Source organism: Cetorhinus maximus, chromosome 12, assembly GCF_964194155.1.
Source record: "Cetorhinus maximus chromosome 12, sCetMax3.hap1.1, whole genome shotgun sequence".
Classification (NCBI taxonomy): Eukaryota; Metazoa; Chordata; class Chondrichthyes; order Lamniformes; family Cetorhinidae; genus Cetorhinus; species Cetorhinus maximus.
The window spans coordinates 62,873,772-62,891,208 of record NC_135890.1 but is presented as its reverse complement, the minus strand read 5'-3'; the positions used below and the strand labels follow the sequence as shown (position 1 = coordinate 62,891,208).

Below are 17,437 nucleotides of genomic sequence, written 5' to 3'. Positions count from 1 at the left end.
TTCTTATGACCAGATGGTCTAGATCCTAGGGCTCTAAAAGAGACAGTGGATGCACTGGTTATGATTTTCTAAACTTTGCCAGATTCCAGAATAGTCCCAGCAGATTGGAAGTCAGCAAATGTTCACTACTCTTCAAGAAAGGAGGGAGAGAGACTTGAGGCCAGTGAGCCTGACATCAATTGTTGGGAAGGTGCTAGAATTTATTGTTACGGAAGTCTTAACAATGTGCTTAGAAAATCATAGTCTGATTAGACAACGCCAGCATGGTTTTACGAAAAGGAAATTGTGTTTGAGAAATTTATTAGTTTTTTGAGGATGTAAATAGGGTAGATAAAGGGGAATCAGTAATATACTTGGATTTGTAAAATGTATTCAACGAGGTGCCACATAAAATAAGTGCTCATGGATTTGGGGGTGTAATATATTAGCATGGATAGGTGACTGGTTAACAGGCAGGAAACAAAGAGTAGAAATAAGGAACAAAAACAAAAACAGAATTACCTGGAAAAACTCAGCAGGTCTGGCAGCATCGGTGGAGAAGAAATCAGTTGACGTTTCGAGTCCTCACGACCCTTCGGCAGACCCCCCATCCCCCACCTTAGACCAGCTTATATTTCACCTCTCTCCTAACTATACTTCAGTTCTGCCGAAGGGTCGTGAGGACTCAAAACGTCAACTGGTTTCTTCTCCACCGATGCTGCCAGACCTGCTGAGTTCTTCCAGGTAATTCTGTTTTTGTTTTGGATTTCCAGCATCCGCAGTAGCTTTTAGCTTTTTGTTTTTATCTCCGAGTAGAAATAAGGACATTTTCAAGTTGGCAGGCCGTACGTAATAAGTCGAGTGCCACAAGAATCAATTTTCTTGCCTCAACTGTTTATAATCTATATTAATGACTTGGACAAAGAGATCAGGAGTAATGTTATCCGAGATTGCTGACAACACAAAGTTAGGTGGGAATGTAACCTGTGAGGAGGACACAGAGGTGGCAAAGAGTTGTAGACAGGTTACGTGTGTAGGCAGCAATATTGCAGATGGAGTATAATGTGGGAAAGTGTGAACTTATTCACCTGGTCATAAGAATAGAAAAGCAGAATACTTTTTATAAGGTGTGAAACTTGTAAATGTTGATGTTCTGAAGGACTTGGGTGAACTTGAGCAAGGAACAAAGGAAGTTAGCAACAAACAATTAGGAAGTCAGATAGCCTTTTGCAAGGGGCTTTACAATACAGGAATAAAGAAATCTTGCTACGGTTGTACAGGGTTTTGGTGAGGCCACACCTAGAGCACTGTGTACAGTTTTGGTCTCTATCTAAGGAAGGATATACTTACCTTGGAGGAAGTATAGCGAAGATTCATCGGATAGGTTCCAGGGATGAGAAGGGTGTCCAGTGGTAAGAGGCTGAGTAAGTTAGATCTTTCTGGAGTTTAGAGGAATGAGAGGTGATCTCATTTAAACGTTCAAGATTCTGGAGGGGTTTGACAGGCTAGACACTGAGATGTCATTTCCTCTGGCTGCAGAATCAAGAAAACGGAGGCACAGTCTCAGGGCAAAGGGCAGATCTTTTAGGACTGAGATGAGCTATTTTCTTTAAAGGGTTGTAACTCTCTGAAATCCTCTACCCCAGAGGGTTGTGGATATATTCCATCTTTGAATATATTTAAGGCTGAGACACAGACATATTTGGTTTTTCAGGAAATCAAGTGATATGGAGTGGGTGGGAAAATGGAGTGAATGCAGAAGATCCTTTTATTGGCCTTTATTGTAAAAGGATTTGAGTACAGGAGTAAAGATATCTTTCTGCAATTTATAGAACCTTGGTGAGATCACACTAGGTGTATTGTGTACAGTTTTGGTCTCCTTACCTAAGGAAGGATATATTTGTCACAAAGGGAGTGCAACGAAGGTTCACCAGACTAATCCCGGTGATGGCGGGATTGGCTTATGTCATTTTATTTTTTCATTGGACGCGAGAGTCGCTGGCTAGGCCAGCATTTGTTACCCGTCTCTAACTGCCCTTGAGAAGGTGGTGGTGAGCTGCCTTCTTGAACTGTAGCAGCTCATGTAGTGTAGGTACAGTGTAGTGTAGTGTTGTTAGGGAGGGAGTTCCAGGATTTTAACCCAGCAATAATGAAGGAAGTGAGCAGGTTATTGCAAAGCAAGTGCTGCTTGATAGAACTGTTGATGACTCCTTTCATCGCTTTACTGATGATCGAGAGTGGACTGATAGGGCGGCGATTGGCCAGGTTGGATTTGTCCTGCTTTTTGTGCCCAGGTCATACCTGGACAATTTTCCACATTGCCAGGTGGATGCCAGTGTTGTACCTGAACTGGAATAGCTTGGCAAGGGGCGTGGCAGGTCCTGGAGCATAAGTCTTCAGTAATATTGCCGGAATATTGTCAGGGCCTATAGCCTTTGCAGTATCCAGTGCCTTCAGCTCTTGATAGCTCGTGGAGTGAATGGAATTGGCTGAAGACTGGCATCTGTGATGCTGGGGTCCTCTGGAGGAGGCCGAGATGGATCATGCACTCGGCACTTCTGGTTGAAGATTGTTGCTAATGCTTCAGCCTTATCTTTTTGCACTGACGTGCAGGGCTCCTCCGTCATTGAGGATGGGGATATTTGTGGAGCCTCCTCCTCCAGTGAGTTGTTTAATTGTCCACCACCATTCAAGACTGGGTGTGGCAGGACTGCAGAGCTTAGATCTGATGCGTTGGCTGTGGAATCGCTTAGCTCTGTCTAGCACTTGCTGCTTGTGCCGTTTGGCATGCAAGTAGTCCTGTGTTGTAGCTTCACCAGGTTGACACCTCATTTTTAATTATGCCTGGCGCTGCTCCTGCCATGCCCTCCTGCACTCTTCATTGAACCAGGGTTGATCCCCTGGCTTGATGGTAATGCCCAGACATGAGTTGCTAGTTCAAAATCTATCCCATTTAGCATGGTGGTAGTGCCGCACAATACTATAGAGGGTATCTTCAATGTGAAGACGGGACTTGTCTCCACAACGACTATGCGGTGGTCGCTCCTGCCGATGCTGTCATGGACAGATGCATCTGCGGCTCATCTGAGGATGAGGTCAAGTCTGTTTTTTCCATCTTGTTTATTCCCTCACCTCGACCCAGTCGAGCAACTATGTCCTTTACTGACCGAGCTGGCTGAGTCCTAGTGGTGCTACTCTTGGTGATGGACATTGAAGTCCCCCACCTAGAGTATATTCTGCGCCCTTTCCACCCTCAGTGCTTCCTCCAAGTGGTGTTCAACATGGAGGAACACTGATTCATCAGCTGAGGGAGGGTGGTACGTGGTAATCAGCGGGAGGTTTCCTTGCCCATGTTTGACCTGATGCCATGAAACTTCATGGGGTCTGGAGTCAATGTTGAGAACTCCCAGGGCAACTTCTTCCCAACCTATGTCACCACTTCTGCTTGGTGTGTCCTGCCAGTGGGACAGGACATGCCCAGGGATGGTGATGGTGGTGTCTGGGACATTATTTGTAAGGCATGGCTCCATGAGGATGACTATGTCAAGCTGTTGCTTGACTAGTCTGAGAGACAGCTCTCCCAATTTTGGCACAAGACCCCAGATGTTGGTAAGGAGGACTTTGCAGGGTCAACAGGGCTGCTCCATTCGGTTTCGTTTTAGTGGTTTGATACAACTGAATAGCCATTTCAGAGGGCATTTAAGAGTCAACCACATTATTGCGGATCTGGAGTCACATGTAGGCTGCTCGAGTTGAGGATGGAAGATTTCCTTCCCTAAAGGACATTAGTGAACCAGATGGGTTTTTATGGCAATCTACACTGGTTTAATGGTAATCATTAGACTTCTAATTCCAGATTTTTATTGAATTCAAATTTCACCATCTGCCGTGGTAAGATTTGAACCCGGGCCCCAGAGCATTATTCTGGGTCTTTGGATTATCAGTCCAATGACAATATGGCTACGCTACCATCTCCTCAAAATATTTTCAAGGCAGAAGTCAATTAAATTTCTAGATGTTAAAGATATCAAGGGATTTGGGGGATAGTGTGGGAAAATAGCATTGAGATAGACGATCAACCATGATCTGGTTGAATGGCAGAGCAAGCTCGAGGGGCCGAATGGCCTACTCTTGTTTCCTATCTTCCTATGTAAGATCAACCGTGATCATGTTAAATGATGGAGTAGGCTTGAGTGGTCTACCCCTCCTATTTCTAATGTTCCTATAATTAAAACAGGTTAAGGAAACTTATCTCATTTTACAAGCATACACTCTGTCCTTGGTTCTATGTAGTTTGATTTTATATTATTTATAGTTAAATAGTAAAGTGTACAGCATTTTGGTAAGAGAAGTAATTGGTTGATGAGTAGGAGTTTCTCTCGTACAAAGAGGTGTGAAACTTGAGACATCACTGTCAACATTGGCAGACAGCCGTAATCACAATGTAAAGGGTTTACATAGTTACCACTGTAAATGTGGACCTAGGGATTTTTAATGGGCATCGCTGACAGGAAATCCATGCAGGCAGAAGATTTTTATAACTAAATGGTTTTGAACTTCTTTAATTTCATTTGGGTCATTTGTAGATTTAACCGTATGACAACCAAGCCAAGCTCTGTCTTGTCTAATTGTCGATAATAAATTAGATTTGTAACAGTACATTAATTTCAATTGTGTTTTTTCACAAATTACTAATAGATGTGATGGTTCCTTTCAGACACTGAACTTCGTTGACCACTCAATAAGCTGTAAGGAGAAGTTGAATAAGAAAAATAAAGTTGGAGCTGCCTTTACTGATGATGGGTTTGCAATGGGTTAGTCAGAATACATTGCCGTGATATTCCAGGGGTTTTCTGTCCTAACTAAAAGATTGTGCTAATGGTTAATAAAAAATAATGTTAACAAATGAAGAACATCTCGAGCCATGAGCTCGGTCTGAAGTCTGTCAGCATTCTAGTGCCTTGCACATCATTGTAGATAAGAGCTGAGCTGGTGGAAAGATGGAAAATTAACTTCCGTTTGCCCCTTTAAACTTAATTGGAAATTTATAGTTTTCCAAATAAAATGCTACCTTGGCTTTGATTCTAAACTGAGTGCAGAGCTCCACTGTTATAACGCTGCCAGGGTTAACCCTCAAACTGAGAGTGCACATTAATGTGCTGGCACAGATTACAATTCCAGGGATTTGAATGTGACTTGCCTTGGAGCAGATCCTTCAATACAGTAAAAATCCAGCTAAATAATGTGGGAAAAAAAGATTAACACTTGTACAGCATTGATATTTTTCCCAATTCACTTGCAAGGAAGAAGCAAATCCAAAGTGAATCGCGTGAAGTGAACATGGCACAAGTGGTTCTGTCTGGGTTTACTCCTCCCAGTTGGTGAAACCATCATGTAGAAGTTGGCTGAAGCAGATTAGTGGTGAACTGTTGTTTTTCAGACTGGAGGCATGAATATAGTGGGGTTCCCTAGAGGTCAGTATGAAGACCACTGCTGCTCTTGACCTTTATTAATGATCTGGACTTTGGTGTGCAGGACACGATCAAAATTTGTAGGTGACACAAACAGAAACACAGAATCAAAGCTTGGAAGTATTGTGAACTCTGAGGAGTATAGTGATAGACTGCAAGAGGACATATGCTGGTGGCAGATGAAATTTAGTGCAGTGTGAAATGCTACGTTTTGTTAGAAATAATCAGAGGCAATATAAAATAAAGGGTACAATTCTAAAGGGAGCTGAGGAACATAGGAGCGTATATGCACAAATCTCTGAAGGTGGCAGAGCATGCTGTGAGAGTGGTTAAAAAGACATATGGGATCGTGGGCTTTATCAATAGAGGCGTAGCATGCAAACACAAGGAAGTTATGAAGAACCTTTATAAAACACTGGTTTAGCTTCCACTGGAGTATTGTGTCCAATTATGGGCGCTACACTTCAGGAAGGATATGAAGCATCAGAGAGGGTGCAGAACATATTCATGAGACTGGTTCCAGGGATGAGGGACTTCAGATATGTGGATAGATTGGAGAAGCTGGGGCTGTTCTCCTTGGAGAAGAGAAGGTTGAGAGGAGATTTGATAGAGGTATTTAAAATCATGAGAGGTCCAGACACAATAGAGAGAAAATGTTGCCATCGACAGAAGGGTCATAAACTAAATGCCATCAATTTAAGGTGATTGGCAAAAGAAGCAATGGTGACATGAGGAAAAACTTTTTTAGGATCTGGAATGCACTACCTGAATGTGTGGTAGAGGCTGATGCAGTTGAGATTTTCAGAATGGAATTAGACATGAGCTCCTGGTTATTACCACTCACTCCCTAAAAAGTTCTTCCTCATATTTTCCCTGCATCTCTTCCCAAAGGCTTAAATCTATTTACCCTAGTCCTTGTACTTTCAGCTATCGGGAATGGCTCTTCCTTGCCTACCATGTACAAAAACTGTCATAATCTTGTACACCTTGATTAAAATTCCCCTCAATCTCCTAGGCCCCAAGGAGATCAACCCCAGCTTCTCCCCCGTCCCTGGAACCATTCGAGTAAATCTCTGTTCCCACTCAAGGACCCTAACATCCTTTCTATAGTGTGGTGACCAGAACTGGATGCAATACTCCAAGTTGGGGCCTAACCAGAGCTTTATACAGGTTCAGCATAACTTCTAAATGCCTCTATTTATGAAGCCCAAGATCCCATGTGTTTTGCTAACCACTCTCTCAACATGTCCTGCCATCAAAGATCGATGCACATGCATTGTAGGTCTCTCTGTCCCTGCACACTCTTTAGAAATGTGCCATTAATTCTATATTGCCTCTCCCCATTCCATCTGCCAAAATACGAAATAGCCAATCTGTTCCAGTACAGCTACAACACTGGCATCTACCTGGCAACGTGGAAAATTGCCCAGGTATGTCCTGTACACAAAAAGCAGGACAAATCCAACCTGGCCAGTTACTGCCCCATTAGACTACTCTCCATCATCAGTAAAGTGATGGAAGGGATCATCAACAGTGCTATTAAACTTATTGCTTAGCAATAACCTGCTTACTGATGCTTAGTTTGGGTTCCGGCAGGGTCACTCGGCTCCTGACCTCATTACAGCCTTGGTTCAAACATGGACAAAAAAGCTGAACTCCAGAGGTGAGGTGAGAGTGACTGCCCTTTACATCAAGGCAGCATTCGACTGAGTGTGGCATCAAAGAGCCCTAGAAAAAGCGGAGTCAATGGGAATCGGGGAAAACTCTCCGCTGGTTGGAGTCATACCTAGCACAAAGGAAGATGATTGTTGGAGATCAATCACCTCAGTTCCAGGACATCACTGCAGGAGTTCCTCAGGGTAGAGTTCCAGGCCCAACTATCTTCAGCTGCTTCAGCAATCACCTTCCTTCCATCATAAGGTCAAAAGTGGGGATGTTCGCTGATGATTCATGACGACTCAGACACTGAAGCAGTCCACGTCCAAATGCAGCAAGACCTGGACAATATCCAGGTTTGGGCTGACAAGTAACATTCGTGCCCCACAAGTACCAGGCAATGACCATCTCCAACAAGAGAGAATCTAACCATCGCACTTGGCATTCAATGATATTTCCATTGCTGAATCCCTTGCTATCAACATCCTGGGGCTTACCATTGACCAGAATATGGATTAGCCATATAAATACTGTAGCTACAAGAGCAGCTCAGAGGCTGGGAATCTGTAGTGAGCAACTCACCTTTTGACTCCCCAAAGTCTGTCCACCATTTGCAAGGCATGAGTCAGGAGTGTGATGAAATACTCCCCACTTGCCTGAATGAGTGCAGCTCCCACAACACTCAAGAAGCTTGACACCATCCAGGACACAGCAGCCTGCTTGATTGGCACCCCATCCACCACCGACACACAGCAGCAGCAGTGTACCATCTAGGCTTCTCGGACAGCACCTCCCAAACCCATGACTGCTACCATCTCGAAGGACAAGGACAGCAGATTCTTGGGAACACCCCACCATCTGAAATTCCCCTCCAAGCCCCTCACCATCCTGACGGAAATATATCGCCATTCTGCTGGATCAAGATCCTGGAACTCCCTCCCTCACAGCACCATGGGTGTACCTACACCACGTGGTTTGCAGCGGTTCAAGAAGGGAGCTCACCACCACCTTCAGGGGCAATTAGGGTTGGGCAATAAATGCCTAGCCAGCAAAACTCACATCCCATGAGTGAATAATAAAAAAAAATACATCACCTTACATTTCTCTGTATTGAATTCCATTTGCCACATGTCCATCCATTCTGCTAGCTTGTCTTCGTCATGTTGCAGGCCATTTGTTTCATCCTCACTGTTTGCCAGTCAAAGTTCGGTATCATCGACAAATTTTGAAATTCTGCTTTGTGTTCCAAGATCCAAAAGCCATTTATATATAGCAGAAAAACAGCGACCCTAGCACTGACCCTTTGGGGAAAACCACTGTCTACCATCCTCCAGTTTGAAAAATAGCCATTTGCAATGTCTCATTGTTTTCTGCCCTTAAGCCAAGTTTTTATCCATTTGGACACTGACTGTCCTATTCCATGAGCCTCAGTTTTGTTAACCACTTTATGTAGTGCCTTGTCAAGCACTTTCTTAACATACATACAGACAACATCCATTGCATTCCCTCCATCAATCTTTTCTGTTACTTCATCAAAATTAATTAGTCAAGCACAATCTGCCTTTTACAAATCCATGCTGACTGTCCTTAACTAACCTCTCCAAATGCCTGTTGATTTTTTTTTAACCTGTTTAATGTTTCTAAAACCTTACCCAATATTGATGTTAAACTAACTGACCTGGAATTGCTAGGACTCTCCTTACACCCTTACTTGTATAGGGGTGTAATATTTCTCACTAACTGTATAATCTCTACATGCCAGTGGAAGATTTTTGGGTTCCCTTTTATGTTGACCACCATTCTATTCCCTCCTTACTGGTCTTATTTTGGGCTTTGCCTCCCTCTCAACTTCTTGAATGTGACCCCGGTTCTCACTTGAAGAATTCAACTGACATGCATCATAAAACCTATTTTTGTTCCATCACATTCTCTGTCTCCCTCATCATCCAAGGAGACCTGGCTTTGGTTCCCCTACCTTTCACCCTTATTGGAATGCACTTAGCCTGAAACACCCACTTTAAAGATAACCCATTGTCCTGTTACAGTTCTTCCTGTCAGTCATTGCTTCCATTTTGTTATGTTACTGATGGTTGCTCAATTATTGCAGGTGTTGCCTACATTCTGAAACTGTTGGATCAGTATCAGGAATTTGACTCATTACACTGGTTTCAGTCGGCGAGAGAAAAATATGTGAAAGAAAAGAACGCAGTTGTCAAACAGCAAAATGTTCAGTCAACTAATCAAGATGAAAAGCTCATGCAAACAATGAATCTAACCCAGAAAAGGTTGGACATCTATTTACAGGTACAGTACTTTTTCCTGTTGAAGGTAAATAGTCTGATTCCTATCCTGTAACCTCACTCTGACAGTACCCTAACAGCAACACCGAGGTGAAAGTGAAAGTACAGCTTGATTTGGCCATGTAAACAAAACCAAAAAGTTCTAGTGAATGCAATCTAGCCACCTGCCCGCATGCTACCAGTTAGAATTAATAACAAAGGGAATTTAAAAAAGATTAAGTTCAATTAACTGCCTCCACAGCATTTTTAGAAACTAGTTAAGCTGTTAAAGAGCATTTATTATAGCTCCTCATCCTCAGGGCATTCCAACATGGATTAATTTAAGTGTAATATTTATTAGACATTGCAAGACTCACAGCAAATGAATGAATGAACAGTCAGCCTGCTAGTTGAGGGTGGCATGTTGCTTAGTATATGGAGAGAAGCCCCTGCTCTTTAAATAGCGTCATGGAATCCTTCACGGCCAATTGGGCAGGCAGACAGGGCCTTGATTTAATGGCTCAGCCAAAATTTGGCACTTGTGCCAGTTTAGCGCTGCCTTGGTGGTGTTCTGAAATGTCAGCCTGGATTATGTGCTTGCATATCTGGTCTGGACTGGACTGGACCTCCTGAAAAGTGCGACGAACTAAGCCAAACTTAGCACAGTAGCAGAACAGGCTAAAACAGGTTAAAACTGACTCCTGGATTAATTACAAAGCTGATAAACTTGTAAATGCAGTTCTAGAAATTTGGAATTAGAACTCAGTTGTCTACCGACTGCATTCCATCAGCTTGAATTTTGTTAATTAGGAACAATCTTTTTAGTTGTAGCTTTGGGAGTGTTGTAAACTGCGAGGAGGACAGTGTAAAACTTCAAAAGCGCATGGACAAGTTGGTGGAGTTGCACACAAACAGGGGAGAGAGCACATCCTGAGTAGGGCACAGCCAGAGTGGGTATTGGCAATTTGGTGCAAAGTGGGAATTCGGTGCATAGGGGACGAGGTGCTCTTTGCATTTTTTCCTTGCTATCCAACTTCTTAAATCTTCAGAGTGTGGGTCTTGCCCTGCTGCAGTAGTAGAGGCTACAAGGGAAAGGAATCACTGGTAAGTAGTGGGTAAGGTATTTACTACTTTAATCGCTTATAGTTTAAGGTGTTTTTGTGGTTTATAGTTTGTATATTCTATAGTAACAAGGATCAGGAAAGAAGGGCCCTAGAGTAATTGACTTAAAAGGTTTAATTTAAAGGGATAAGTCATGGCAGGAGCACTCAAAGCCGTAGTGTGCTCCATGTGGGAAGCCAGGGACATTTCCAGTGCCTGGGACCAGCATGTGTGCAGGAAGTGTGTCCAGCTGCAGCTCCTGAGCTGGATTTTCAGAGCTGGAACGGCGGCTGGGGCCACTGTGGAGCATCCGCGAGTCTGACAGCATCGTGGATAGCACGTTTAGAGAGGTGATCACACCGAAGATGAAGGGACTTGAGGAAGGAAGGTGATCACCAGGCAGTCCAAGAGAAACAGGCAGGTAGTTCAGGAGTCCCCTGGGGTCCCGCTCGCAAATCGGTATTCCATTTTGGAGGCTGATGAAGGGTGCTGGTTCTTCCAAGGAGTGTGGACAGAGCCAAGCTTCTGGCACCACAAGCAGCCTGTCTGTACAGGAAGGCAGGAAGAGCAATAGTAATAGGGGATTCTATAGTCAGGGGAACAGATAGGCACTACTGTGGCCATCAATGTGACTCCAGGATGGTATGTTGCCTCCCTGGTGCCAGGGCCCGGGATGTCACTGAACGGCTGCAGGGCATCCTGAAGGGGGAGGGTGATAAGGCAGAAGTCATGGTACATGTTGGTACCAATGACATAGATAGAAAGAGGGATGAGGTCTTGCATCAAGAATTCAGGGAGTTAGGCAGTAGACCAAAAAGCAAGACCTCTCGGGTTGTAACCTCTGGATTACTCCCAGTGCCACGTGCTAGCGAGCTCAGAAATAGGAGAAAAGATGAATACATGGCTTAAGAGTTGGTGCAGGAGGGAGAGTTTTAGATTCCTGGATCACTGGGACCGTTTCTGGGGAAGGTGGGACCTGTACAAGCGGGTCTAACATCCTTGCGGGCGGGTTTGCTAGTGCTGTTGGGAGGAGTTTAAACTAATTCGGCAGGGGGAGGGGGACACAGAATGTTAGCAGAATAGGGACACATTATAACACAGTAAAGCAATCAAGTCAGAGGGAGTACAGCTGCATTAAGCTTCAAGGGAGTAAGGCAACGCTGGATGGCCTCTACTTTAATGCCAGGAGTATTACAGGTAAAATGGATGAGTTGAGGGTGAGGATTGACACGTGGAATTGTGATATAGTAGCCATCACTGAGAAATGGTTGAGGGAAGGGCAGGATTGGCAGCTCAACATTCCAGGATATAGAATCTTCAGGCAAGACAGGGGAGTGGGTAAAAGAGGAGAAGGCGTTGCATTATTCGTTAAGGAGTCGGTTACTGCGGTAAGGAGAGATGATATCTTGGAGGGGGCATCGAATGAAGCTTTGTGGGTAGAGCTTAGGAATACAAAAGGGGCAGCCACATTGTTAGTTGTTTATTATAGACCTCCAGATAGTCAGCAGGAAATTGAGGAGCAAATATGTGCACAATTTGTGGAGGTGTGTAAAAACAATAACAATATTAGGTGAATTCAACTTTCCTAACAATATGTAGAGGGTCCAACAAGGGAAGGCGCAGTGCTGGACCTAATTCTGGGGAATGAAGCTAGACAGGTGGCTGAGGTGGTGGTGGGCGAGCATTTTAGCGATAGTGACCACAACATGGTACAGTTTAAGTTTGTTATGGACAAAGAAATCGACGAGTTGCAAAAAAATGTTTTGGATTGGGGTAGAGTGGATTTTAGTAAAATAAGGCAGGATCTGGCCACGGTAGACTGGGAACAGTTACTCGTGGGGAAATCTACAGAGGAGCAGTGGGAGGTGTTCAAAAAGAAAATGGGGAGGGTACAGGCTCAACATGTTCCCTCTAGGGTGATAGGAAGGAGTAATAAGCCCAGAGAACCATGGACGACCAGAGATATTCAGATTACGATGAGAAGGAAAAGAGAAGCTTTTAGCAGGTACAAGGGAAGCAAATCAGCGGAGGCATTAGTGGAGTACAGAAAGTGCAGGGTGGAGCTTAAGAAAGCAATTCGGAGAGCAAAGAGGGGATATGAGAAAGCTCTGGCTGGTAAAAGTAGGGAAAATCCCAAGATATTCTATATTCCCATTGATAAATGGGAAGAGGATAACCAGGGAAAGAGTAAGGGACCAAGTGGGCAATCTATGGGTGGAGCCAGAGGACATCGCTAGAGTGTTGAATGAATACTTCACATCTGTCTTCACCCAAGAGAATGAGGATGAAGGCATGGAACTCGGGGAGAGAGACTGCGATGTTCTTAAGCAAATTGATGTAGGGAGTGACAAGGTATTGGAGGTGTTGGCAGGCTTAAAAGTGGACAAATCTCCAGGCCCAGATGATTTGTGTCCCAGACTGCTGAGGGAGGCAAGGGAGGAGATCGCAGGGGCTCTGACCCAAATTTTTAATTCCCCTCTGGCCACGGGGGAGGTGCCAGAGGACTGGAGAACAGCTAATGTGGTTCCGCTATTTAAGGAGGATTGTAGAGATTGTAGAGATAAGCCATGGAGTCTCATGCCAGCGGTAGGGAAACTATTGGAGAAAATTTTGAAGGAGAGAATCTATCTCCACTTGGAGAGGTAAGGTTTGATCAGGGATAGTCAGCATGGCTTTGTCAGAGGGAGGTCATGCCTAACAAATTTGATTTGTTTTTTTGAGGAGGTGACCAGGTGTGTGGATGAGGGTAGTGCAGTTGATGTAGTTTAAATGGATTTCAGCAAAGCCTTTGACAAGGTCCCACATGGGACACTTACAAAGAAGGCAAATGCACATGGGATACAGGGTAATTTGATAAGGTGGATTCAAAATTGGCTTAGTTGTAGGAGGCAGAGGTTGATGACAGAAGGATGCTTTAGTGACTGGAAGCCAGTATCAGTGTACCACAGGGATCTGTGCTCGGTCCCCTATTACTTGTCATTTATATAAACGACATAGATGACTATGTGGAGGGTAGGATTAGTAAGTTTGCGGATGACACAAAGATTGGCCGGGTGGTTAACAGTGAGGTTGAGTGTCTTGGGCTACAGGAAGATATAGACGGGATGGTCAAATGGGCAGAGAAGTGGCAGATGTAATTTAACCCTGAAAAGTGTGACGTGATACACTTTGGAAGGAGTAATTTGACAAGGAAGTATTCAATGAACGGCATGACACTAGGAAGTTCTGAGGAACAAAAGGACCTTGGCGTGTGTATCCATAGATCTTTGAAGGCAGAGGGGCACGTTAGTGGGGTGGTGAAAAAGGCGTATGGGACACTTGCCTTTATCAATCGAGGCATAGATTACAAAAGTAGGGTGGTCATGTTGGAGTTGTATAGAACCCTAGTGAGGCCACAGCTGGAGTACAGTGTGCAGTTCTGGTTGCCACATCATAGGAAGGATGTGATTGCACTGGAGGGGGTGCAGAGGAGATTCACCAGGATAAAAGCAAAATACTGCGGATGCTGGAAATCTAGAACAAAAACAAAAGTACCTGGAAAAACTCAGCAGGTCTGACAGCATCTGCAGAGAGGAATACAGTTAACGTTTCGAGTCCGAATGACCCTTCATCAGAACTAAGGCAAAATAGAAAAGAGATGAAATATAAGCTGGTTTAAGGGGGGGTGGGACAGGTAGAGCTGGATAGAGGGCCAGTGATAGGTAGAGATTGCCAAAAGATGTCATAGACAAAAGGACAAAGAGGTGTTGATGGTGGTGATATTAGCTAAGAAATGTGCTAATGGGGACATTAAGGGTGAAAAGCAGGACGAGCAAGGGACAGATAGGCTAAAATTAGCCTATTTCGATTCCCCGCCACCCCACCCCCACTAGGGCGATCTGTCCCTTGCTCGTCCTGTTTTCCACCCTAAATGTCCCCATTTGCGCATTTCTTAGCCAATATCACCACCATCAACACCTCTTTGACCTTTTGTCTATGACATCTTTTGGCAATCTCCCCCTATCACTGGCCCTCTATCCAGCTCTACCTATCCCACCCCCCTTAAACCAGCTTCTTTTCTAAAACCATCTCTTTTCTATTTTGCCTTAGTTCTGATGAAGAGTCATTCGGACTCGAAACGTTAACTGCATTCACCAGGAATTTGCCTGGGATGAAACATTTAAGTTATGAAGAGAGGTTGGATAGAGTTGGGTTGTTTTCGTTGGAGCAGAGAAGACTGAGGGGCTACCTGATCGAGATGTACAAGATTATGAGGGGCATGGACAGGATGGATAGGGAGCAGCTGTTCCCCTTAGTTGAAGGGTCAGTCACGAGGGGGCATAAGTTCAAGGCGAGGGGCAGGAGGCTTAGGTGGGGTGTGAGGAAAAACTTTTTTACCCAGAGGGTGGTGACGGTCTGGAATGCACTGCACGGGAGGGTGGTGGAGGCGGGTTGCCTCACATCGTTTAAGAAGTACCTGGATGAGCACTTGGCACATTCAAGGCTATGGGCCAAGTGCTGGTAAATGGGATTAGGTAGGTAGGTCGGGTATTTCTCATGTGTTGGTGCAGACTCGATGGGCTGAAGGGCCTCTTCTGCACTGTGATTCTGAGAGTGGTTCGGGTCTGGAATGCACTGCCTGGGAGTTTGGTGGAGGCAGGTTCAATCGAGGCATTCAAGAGGGCATTAGATGATTGTTTGAATACAAACAATACAAAGCAGGGGTATGGGGAAAAGGCCGGGTAATGACACTAGATCATAATGCTCATTGGAGAGCCAGTGCAGACACGATGGGCCGAATGGCCTCTTTCTGTGCCATTGAGATTCTGTGATCTTCTAAATACTTCCTAAAGATGCAGGCTCCAAAGAAAATTTTACACATGAGTATCTATTAAGGCAGGAAATTCCATTAAATCTTTGCTCTATGGGTGAGGAAAGTATGACTTTTTTTGGGAAGAGTTTTATTAGGAGTTAAATACAGTTGGAAGAAAACCTGTTCATGGATACAATCTGCTCTTGTGGAGCAGCCTGACCAGTTCATGTGGCTGGTTTGCATGACCCTGTACTGGTTTCTTTCTATTCAGGAGTTTGAGCTGCTCTATTTTTCACTGAGCAGTGCCAGGATTTTCTTCCGAGGAGATCAGTCTGCAGCTGAAGAAAGTCAGGAGAGAAAGGAGAGGGAAGGCAAGTATTCAGTGTGGAAGTATTTGTGGATAATGACTCATCAGAAACCAGATATACATTGTGCTGTGATATGTAACTGCTGCATCCTTACAGCAGTGCAGTGTAATACTATCAGCTGGGTGATTATCACAGCACTTGGGAATATTATTTTTGTGATAATACAATTTAAACATAATCGGAGCCCTAGCATTGTGGGAAAATAAAAATAGCCCAGATGTTCTAATGAAAACAACAGTGAATGATAAGCATTTTTTATTGTGTTGGAATCCACGATGCTCACACCTCCTCTGGGCAATTCTCGTCCTCTGCAATGGCTACCCCACCCGACCTGGACCCCCAACGATGCAGAAATCCCCCACCCCCACTGGGTAATGCACATACCCCAACCCCCCCAGGCAGCCCATACAGCTGACAATGCAGAAATCCCACCCACCCACCCCCAACCCCCCTGAATATTCCTTCTGGTGACCCCAGTCCAGCAGATGCTGGTGCAGAGTCAGTATTATTGGGGCTGGGGATGAGCAGTGTCGGGGAGGGGGTGGGGTTGGGTGGGGGGGGGGGGGGGGGGGGTCAGTGGGGAGATGATGAGGGGGTGCGGGGGATGATGAATGATGTGGGTAGGGGTGTGGGGGATGATGAATGATATCAGTTGGGGGGCGGGGGACAGTGGGGAGATGATGATGGGGGGTGGGGGGTGTTGGGAGGGATCAGGGGGGGTCAGCTGGGGCGGGGTGCAGAGGCAGGGAGCCAGGGTGGGGGTAGCGGATGAGGGGAGCCGGGAAAGTGAGCATTGTTGGTGGTGCAATGAGGGGGTGGAAGTGAGCAGTGTTAGGTTTGGGGAGGAAACCTAACAAATACAGATCCACTTCAGAACACTGAAGAACAGTGAGCTGAAGATACATCTAAAGGGCCTGTCCTCAGCTCATGATGAGAAAGGGGGAGTCTGGCTTCTCTGCAGTTACACTTCTGCCACAAGGCCTCCTGACTCACAGGGAAGGAATTTGGCTTCTTATTTTTGACATTTGCTTAATTGGAAGTCACTATCTAGCATGGTCACTGACATTAAAACATTTCTTAAAAGTAAAATGTTGCGGATGTTGGAAATCTGAAATAAAAACAGAATGCTGGTAAAACTCAGGTCTGGCAGCATCTGTGGAGAGAGAAACAGTTAACGTTTCAAGTCCATATGACTCTTCAGAGCTGAAGAAGCTCTTCAGAAGAAGAATCTTACGGACTCGAAACGTCAGTGTCTGCTGAATTTTACCAGCATTTTCTGTTTTTATTTAAAACATTTCTTCCTGATTTTACATGATAGATATTATTTGTAATTGTAATAGATAGCTGTCAGTAAGACCAGGAGAACAATTAATTAGGAGGATCAGTTGTATTCAAAGATGTATTTTAGGACAGACTGTTCAGAGAAATGATTGACATGGTGACCCTCAAGTAAGTTCAAACTTTGAAATGCCACTGAAGTATTTATTCTGTCATAAAAGCAAAATACTGCTGATGCTGGAAATCTGGAACAAAAACAAAAATACCTGGAATAACTCAGCAGGTCTGACAGATGAAGGGTCATACGGACTCGAAACGGCAACTGTATCCCTCTCCGCAGATGCTGTCAGACCTGCTGAGTTTTTCCAGGTATTTTTGTTTTTGTTCTGTTATTTATTCTGCCCCTTTCTTGGACTGTGGGTCAGTGAAAAATCCTCAAATTAATTTCTCTCTTTAGAATTGATTGGTTTCAAATGGATGGGGCTGAAACTTTGACACACTTTATCGTAGTCT

General features: G+C 44.6%; 1 protein-coding gene across 3 annotated transcripts in view; it reads left to right on the top strand.

The window, feature by feature from the left end:
• washc4 (WASH complex subunit 4) overlaps positions 1 to 17,437 on the top strand; it is a 139,530-nt gene that overhangs the window by 119,032 nt on the left and 3,061 nt on the right. For 2 of the 3 annotated variants that reach the window (XM_078553745.1, XM_078553747.1), the window contains exons 30-32: positions 4,697 to 4,793; positions 9,214 to 9,410; positions 15,550 to 15,867. In XM_078553745.1, coding sequence (XP_078409871.1) covers positions 4,697 to 4,793; positions 9,214 to 9,410; positions 15,550 to 15,852 — 597 coding nt within the window. In that variant the 3' untranslated portion in view covers positions 15,853 to 15,867. Of the gene's footprint in view, positions 1 to 4,696; positions 4,794 to 9,213; positions 9,411 to 15,549; positions 15,868 to 17,437 lie in introns of those variants that run through there. The other variant, XM_078553746.1, reaches the window with a different exon arrangement.